The sequence below is a fragment of the Tupaia chinensis genome, unplaced genomic scaffold (assembly GCF_000334495.1).
Source record: "Tupaia chinensis unplaced genomic scaffold, TupChi_1.0 Scaffold000117_2, whole genome shotgun sequence".
NCBI lineage: Eukaryota > Metazoa > Chordata > Mammalia > Scandentia > Tupaiidae > Tupaia > Tupaia belangeri.
This window is the reverse complement of record NW_006159583.1, coordinates 5,768,592-5,777,175: the sequence shown is the minus strand read 5'-3', so window position 1 is coordinate 5,777,175 and position 8,584 is coordinate 5,768,592. Positions and strand designations below refer to the sequence as shown.

General features: G+C 39.2%; 1 protein-coding gene across 1 annotated transcript; it reads left to right on the top strand.

Moving 5' to 3' along the window:
• Positions 1–5,666: 5,666 nt before the first annotated feature.
• On the top strand, positions 5,667–6,680 carry TAAR5 (trace amine associated receptor 5). Its single transcript, XM_006144314.1, has one exon. It carries the CDS (start codon positions 5,667–5,669, stop codon positions 6,678–6,680), a length of 1,014 nt encoding a protein of 337 aa, XP_006144376.1.
• The last annotated feature ends 1,904 nt before the right edge of the window (positions 6,681–8,584 follow it).

Here is an 8,584-nt window from a genome sequence, read left to right as displayed (position 1 = left end):
GGTGTGGGACCAGCAGATGGCATAATGATTACATCACTGCACTTCCATGTAGTCAGCAGCAGTTCGAATCCTGGACCCAGTGGCTTAAAATTCATACTGGGTGCATATGTATGTGTATGCCCAAAATCCCTAGAGGAGAATGGGGGAGAAGGGATTGTGGTATTGTGGTACAGCCATTCCTCCTGGTTGGTGATTTCTCACTTTCTGTCTCTCTTCATCTCTCCAACAAACACACACATCATATACCAAAAATCTCTCTAAAAAAAAAAATAGAAAAAGAAAAAAGGAAGCATGTAGTGAACACATAGCTTGGTCTTTGGGAATCAGGGACTATTAATCTCAACATGTAAGTAAGTACAGTCAAAAAGACTATGTAAGATGCTGTGGGAAGATCTAAAGAAATTTAAAAAACATCCCTGTGTTCAAGGCATTAACCAGCACAATGGAATAAAACATGAATTACTTAAGAAGCACTCTCTCTCTCTCTCTCTCTATATATATATCTATATATCCATTCAAAAGAAAGCATAAAAAAAGAAATTTGAAATAAGCCAATGCTGATATAGGGCATAAATTCAGAGAGGATGTAAAATAAAGGAGATAAAATTAATTAATAAATATTTGTTGTTTGCCTACTTTGCTCCAGGTGAGTAGTATAATTTGTTTCACTTAAACTTACAAATGTCTTAATACCCAGCATCACCTCAAGATTAGAATCTCTTGGCCCAGCCCCGAGGCACAGTAGTATTGCAAGCGCCCTGCAGGGCTGAAAGCCATGTGATCTACCATGAGTTTGGGTCCCCATGCCAGCTTTAGAACCACACTGGGTGCATGTGCAGATGTCCAGGATCCTGAGGAGCTAGAGCACTGGGAAGAAGGGACCACAGCCTAATGAGACTCTGCAGGGAGTGTTTCTCTCTCTCTCTTTCTCTCTCTCTCTTTTTTTTCCTCTTGCCTGTGTATCTCTATCCTTGGAAAAGAAAAAGAGAAAAAAAAAGATTAGAATCCCTGATCTTCAGAGAAGTTAGGCAACTTTCCCACGTTCACACAGCTAAAATGTTAGAAGTAAGATCAGAACTAGGTTCTCGCTCTGAAAAGCCCATGGTGCTCTGTGCACTGTCTCGTGCTTATCAAGGTTTTCCCCCTCAGTATATATTTAATTTATCTGTATTGGATTACAGAGATGATACTAAAAGCAAGCAGTCTTATACTCCATAAACAAATTCTGGAATGGCTTTTTTTATTTGTATCATTAAAAAGTTTGCTTTTAATATTCTTTCTGTTTAAAACAGTTCTCATTTCATCAGCCCTTTGTAAAAATGATCACTTTTTTTCAGATCACAAATGTGATTTGAAGCAGCTCTTGAAATCTTAATAACTGCTTGTCCCAAATACTGAACAAGTCTTGAGGGTACTCAGCTGGAATTTTGTTTCCTCTAAAATATTTCCTATCATCCTATCTCCCACTGACCAACATTTAGTGTTATTTCAGGAGAGTTTGACATTTCCTTTTGATAGAACAACAATGTTCCTGTATTACTGCCTAGCCTAGTGGTTTTAGTGTTATTAGATAACAAGACTAGCTGTTAAAATTCTAAATCTCAACAACACTTTGACTACCTCGTCCTTTTCCCATTTCTAAAGTGTACAACTTTCAGATAAAAGCTTTTGCTGGAGCACTGATGAATCACAGAGATAAACAAGAAAACAGAATCAGCATTCAATGACTTTTGCTTCAGATTGTTATGCCATTGTTGTTTTTTCCCCAGCATTTACTATAGGTACATGCACTTGTCAGTGAAATACAGAGAGAGAGAGACAGAGACAGAGACAGAGACAGAGAGTAATCACCCCCGAGGGGGGATTACCACATAGCAGTTCCTTCTCCTCCACTATCTTCTCAGGATCCTGAGCACACATGGCACACTCTGTCACCATGTTTCCTAAGCCACTAGGTTGAGGGTGTGAATCACATAGTTGGCTATGTGGGATCCAACCACCCTAACCACCACATTAGTGGCTGACTAGTGGACTGTTCTTTTAAAAGTCGGTGGAAGAGGAGATAATCTGAATTTGGGGGGACCAGTAGATGTGTAATGGTTATGTCACTGGATTCCCACGTAGTTGACTATGAGTCATGACTTGGACCCAGTGGCTTAAAATTCATTCCAGGTGCATGTGTGTGCATACCCAAAAGCCTGAGAAGAGAATGGAAGAGAAGAGATTGTAGTGTAGCCATCCTTTGTGCGGTAATTTCTTGCTTTCTGTCTCTCTGTCTCTGTCTCTCTGGTGCATGCACATACCTTATAGCAAAAATCTCTCTCCAAAAAAAAAAAATATCTGAACTCGGAGATGAATGTATGCGTTGCTACCTAGTACACATGGTTATCTAGTCCAGCGTATCTGGAAATACCCTCTATAACATTCTACATTTCCAAGTGCATTTGTGATTACATATTGCATTTAAGTTATTTATCCTAGAACCTTAAACTTTTCCTGGCAGTTTCCTTTTTTAGCTCTATTTCAGTTGTGAGAAATTTGCCCATATTTTTCCAAAGACCTCAGTCACATGAGATATGAAGTCATTGGACTCCATAGCTGATTGTATGTGGGTCGTACTTTTGAGGATATCACGGGACATGATAATACAAAATCCTTCCTTGAAATGTTAAGTTCTAGAGACAAAAATCTATTTCCACCATGCACATGAAGCTAATAGATTGCTAGTTTCTAGCAGTTCCCAAACAGTAGAGACTATTGCTTTGGAAAACACTGGGCTTACCTGGGGTTTTTGTGGAAAGAGGAAGTACATGCCAAACATTCTAACTTTATTTTAAAGAGAGATTTTTGCTATAGAGCATGTGCATTCACCAGAAAGACAGATAGAGACAGAAAGTAAGAAATCACCCTCCAGGGGGATGGCCATGCCACAGTCCCTTCTCCTCCAGTCTCCTCTTGGGATTTTGGGCATGCACGCAGATGCACCCGGAGTGAGTTTTAAGCTGCTGGGTCCAGTACTTGAACCATGGTCAACTACGTGGGAGTCCAGTGATGTAACCATTATGCCAACTGTTGGTCCCTGTTTTTATTTTATTTTACTTTTTTTATTGCAAGGTCTCACTGTTGTCATCCTCCTGCCTCAGGCTTACAGCTGAGAGCACAGGTGTGTGCTCGTGCACTTGGTTCTTTTATGAGACATGGTCTTTTTATGTTGCCCAGGCCAGCCTTGAGCTTATGATCCTCCTGCCTAAGCAGGTGAGGGTTCCAGGCACACGACGTCTGCAAAGTTCAGTACCTTAGCGCACATACCACCATAGCTGGGCATCTCATTCTTTTTGATCTGCCTCACCCTGGCAGATACTCCCACCTTTGAATTCTGTTGTTTTAAAAATTTTATTATTTATCTAATTATTTATATATTTATTATTTTTACTATGGGATGTGTGTGCTTAACCAAATACAGAGATGGGGGGAGGGGAAAGAGGGTAAAAGCACCCCCCAGAGGTGTGATCACACTGAAATCTCTTATCCTCTATTATCCTCTTGGGATTTTGGGCACAAATGCACACGCAACTAACATATTTTTCAAGCCATTTTTCAAGATTCCATTGTGGAGTCAGTCATGTGGCATCCTGCCTCCTTATTCTCCACATCACCTGCTGGCCCTAGAATTCTGTCATTTTCATATCAGTTTGACTTATATTGTGTAATGGTTTCCCTGTGATAATATAGAGGCATACTGGGTTCTAGGATATTAAGAAACAGAAGGAGCAGAGTCTTATCTAACATGTTTTCTTTGGAAATATCCCGGCAAGGTAGAGATGCTTAGACATGACTTTATGTGCTCTTACCAATGTGGAACAGAAGGAGACAGCATGTGAGAGCACAGGAAATGACAAAACAAAGATTTAACCCTTCTGACTCTGGGTGAACCATTTCACCTACTATATTTAACTATCACAAAACAAAATTAAAAAAAATACTATCACAATGACTCCTATATGGGGGGTCACAAACCTTCCCTTCACAAATCAAAGGACTTGGAATTAATTATTCTCAACTGTTTCTCAGATTGAGAGAAATGTTTACAATAATCATAAACCAGGGAACCAGCAATTAGCGTAATGGCTATGTCGCTGGACTCCCACGTAGTTGACCGCGGTTCGTGTTCCAGACCCGGTGGCTTAACACTCACACCAGGCACATGTGCATGTGTGCCCAAGATCCTAAGAGGAGAATGGAGAAGAAGGGATTGCGGCGTGACCATCCCCCCTGGGCAATGATTTCTCGCTTTCTGTGTCTATGACTCTCTCTGTCTGTCTGGCGAGCGCATGCGCCCCAAAATGAGAACCTCTCCAAAAAAATAAAAAATAAAAATAAATAAAAATAAATAAAAATAAATAATAAACCAAAAGGGATATTTGTGTAAAACTCACTAAAAATGAAATGAAAAAATATACAGCAGCTATTCACAGACGAGAATACTTTTCTGACTATCCCAGCACTCAAGAGTTAAAAAAATAGAAAATATACATAAATTCATAAATCAAGTGTCTTTAAATTTCATCTCCAATTAATTGTCCAGGTAAGTGATCCTGTACTGAGAAGAAAACTTAGACAACTGAGCCTTGTGTGTAGTGCAAACTAGGTCCCTTGGTGCACGTTCACTGCTCATTTGTATTAAACCACATGGAGAAGGGGTTTCTATTTAGAGTATAAAATCATTAACTAATTGCACATCCGTCATCATTGCTGATGGTACAGGACTCCTCATTCCTCATGTCCATCTGCTGTAAGATTTCTTCCCATGAAACAATTCCTTCCAGTGTAAGTAGCTCAGAAATCCTGACTAATTTATTAGAACTTCCTAAATAATTAACAGACTAGTGAGATGGATAAAATACTTTTTCATAATAGGTAGCTTTCCCAAGAAGGGTGAAAAGTGTGTTTTCTTTAGAAATTGTACAGCATGCAAAACTAAAACTGGCCAAATTTTTATTCTTTTAATTATGAGGGGACTTCAAAAAGTTCACAGAAAACTAGAATTGAAGCATAACCTTATTTTGGTGCAAAGAAACATTGAAATCCATAGAGTTTTTAATAATATGCATTTTGGAATATTTGAAGACTCCTCTTACTTGCATGCTGAATTCTTGGAAAGAGTTGGCACGTAATTAAAAACCCTAACCTGCAGCCGTTATTGCCAATGTATTTAATCCTTGAAGGAAGGAGCTAAAATAACCTTCTCCAAGTCATAATTTATTAACGAGAATCAATTCATCACTTGGTTCAGACACATTACTTTAAATCTCACTTTACATTTGACAAGAAGTACCTGATCAAAATAGAAGAGACACCCTCTCAATACTTTTATACTGTCTACTAGAACATTATCAGTTTTTCTTTGAGGAAACATTTACCTAACATCCTTTGTATCTTTCATCCACTAGTTTCAAAAATGCCTGGTCAGACAAACCAGGGCTAGCAGAAATAACACCTTAATACCCATCTTGCTACATTTGATTTTCAAGGCACATTTGATTCAGTATCCAGGGAAATTGGTTTGAAATTGTCCTTTGCTTTTCTCCTTTTGATCTCACTTGCTGATGGCTTAGCAATTTTTCCACCCAGTGGTCAGTTTCCAGAAAGGAAGGGTAGAACCTCAAATGAGAGCTGTCCTCATCCAAGGTGCTGAAGAACACTCTGCGGCGTTCTGCTACCAGGTGAATGGGTCGTGCCCCAGGACAGTCCATCCTCTGGGCATCCAGCTGGTGATCTACCTGGCCTGTGCAGCAGGCATGCTGATTACAGTCCTAGGGAACTTGTTCGTGGTGTTCGCTGTGTCCTACTTCAAAGCACTACACACTCCCACCAACTTCCTGCTGCTTTCCCTGGCCCTGGCTGACATGTTTCTGGGGCTGCTGGTGCTGCCTTTCAGCACCATTCGCTCAGTGGAGAGCTGCTGGTTCTTCGGGAACTTCCTCTGCCGCCTGCATACCTACCTGGACACCGTCTTCTGCCTCACCTCCATCTTCCATCTCTGTTTCATTTCCATTGACCGCCACTGTGCCATCTGTGACCCCCTGCTCTATCCCACCAAGTTCACGGTCAGGGTAGCCTTCAGGTACATCGTGGCAGGGTGGGGAGTGCCAGCAGCGTACACTGCCTTCCTGCTCTACACAGACGTGGTGGAGAGAGGGCTCAGCCAGTGGCTGGAAGAAATGCCTTGTGTGGGCAGTTGCCAGCTGCTGTTTAATAAGTTTTGGGGCTGGTTAAACTTCCCTGTGTTCTTTTTCCCCTGCCTCATCATGATCAGCTTGTATGTGAAGATCTTTTTGGTTGCTACCAGGCAGGCTCAGCAGATCAGCACCTTGAGCAAAAGCTTGTCTGGGGTTGCCAAGAGGGAGAGGAAAGCTGCCAAGACTCTAGGCATTGCAGTGGGCATATACCTCTTGTGCTGGCTGCCCTTCACCATAGACACACTGGTCGACAGTCTGCTCAACTTTATCACACCTCCGCTTGTCTTTGACATCTTTATTTGGTTTGCTTACTTCAACTCAGCCTGCAACCCTATTATCTATGTCTTTTCTTATCGGTGGTTCAGGAAGGCACTCACACTCATCCTGAGTAGGAAGATCTTCTCACCACAGACACCTACTATTGACTTGTACCAAGAATGACTCCTACTAAACCAGGCAGGGGGTAGGATTGCATGGCAGGATGCATGGTGCCATGGCTGTGGAACGAGGAGTTGGTGGGTCTGTTTCTAGGGAACCATAATTTAAATGGAGGAGAAAACCAAGCTTCCAAATATGAAAAGAGGCAAATAGCTCTCCTCATTCAATGTTTCCATATTAAGTGTAGGAAAAAAAGAAAAGAGAATACAAAATATTTAGAGACTATAAGAGAATAATTAGAGAATGTAAGAGAATATTTATTGCCTAAGACAAAACACTGACAAAGTTTGGCTCCTAATTACCAAAATGCAGAGATGTAGGAAAAGAGAGAGGAGGTCTGGATTTCTGGTTCTTTCTCTGGTTCCATCTTGTGGAGGCCGCTGGGTGAGACATCAGCAATTCTGAATCCCCCACACCTACTGACAGAATTTCCTGTTCTAGAAAAACAGGGATTTCTACTGCTTCTTTTGTAAAATGTCCTTAAGTTAAAATATTGTATAATCCAACTTTGGGAAATCTTGTTTGAGTCACAGTGTCACGTCCCATTGCATAATCATTGTCAAGTGTTTTGAATGCCTCTATCAAAATGCTCATTTTAGAATGTTAGTCTCTTGAAACCCACTTAGAATTGTAATTCAGGTTTGTTCATTTCAATGATCGCTGAGTAAATACATTATATTCTTGAAAGAATATTTTCTTCTTTCCTTTGTAAAATAATTGAAACTTGAAAAAGCCTGGAATATTTTATTAAGTGAAAATTATTTGTATTTCATCATTTTATAATAATATCTCACCCTTAAATTTTTATCCTACAGTTAGACCTACTGTCTTTCTGGAAAGTCAGTACATGATTTCATATTGAAAAATAAACATCTTGCCACATGCTTGCTCAGAATCGAACCTAATGTTTCTCAGCCACTTTTACTAGTAAAAGTACTAACACTGCTTCTGTGTTTTTCCTGAATATTTCCCTATAGACCTCCAGTCACCTGGCTTTCTTATTTCTTGCTACCTTTTTAAAATGAATAATTGCTTATTTAGAAAAATTCTTTGTAAATTATCTGAATTCTCTGAAGCATAAATGCATAGATAAGTATAAATACAGATACGGCTGCTGACACAGATGTATCAGTCTATATACGCAGACAGACCATAAAGGAATGAATGCGTTTCAGAAACAATTAGAAGACATCTGTGAGCATTCAGAGAACTAGTCCTTACACAAATTACTTAACCATTCCCATGTCAGTAATGATCTTTAATGAAGTAAAAGTCTTCCTTTGTCAGTGAAGTCAGCTGTAATGTTTATTCAATATATATGTACGTATATGTATACATACACACACATATATATATAGATAACCTTTACTCACTCTCCCTTTCAATCAATGAATTAATCAAATGAATTAATCAAATGTTAAGGCAAATGTTCTTAATTTTTGGTTCCATGAACTCTTTTGCCACTAATAAATATCAAGGACCACATGTCTGAAAAAGGTTTTTAAGTGGAAGACATTTTTAAAAATGTAATCTTAAAGGTAAATTTATTATTTTAAATATCTTGATCAAAATATCTTAGAAATAGCCAAATACATCTGCTGGCAGGTACTATAAAATGATATGATTTCAAGAAAATGATGAGTATAAATGAAATCACACAATATCTGCATCTATACTGCCATATGAAAATATTAATTTTAATTGGTTGCAGAAGTCTGAGGTAATGCCAAAATGTGGGTTTTGTCTACATTCAAAGCAAAAAGCAGTGCTATAATTTCAGGTAGAGGTAAGTAAATATAAAAATAGAGTATCTTTCTCTTAAGGTTTATAGACACTGTGGTATGAGAATTTCCTTTAAATATAAACAACTGGAACTAGCTTCGCAGTCACAATCATTACTTAGTGTT

Bases quoted from the DNA above. Each gene is read 5' to 3' on its own strand.
- TAAR5 (XM_006144314.1), top strand. From the start codon at position 5,667: ATGAGAGCTGTCCTCATCCAAGGTGCTGAAGAACACTCTGCGGCGTTC.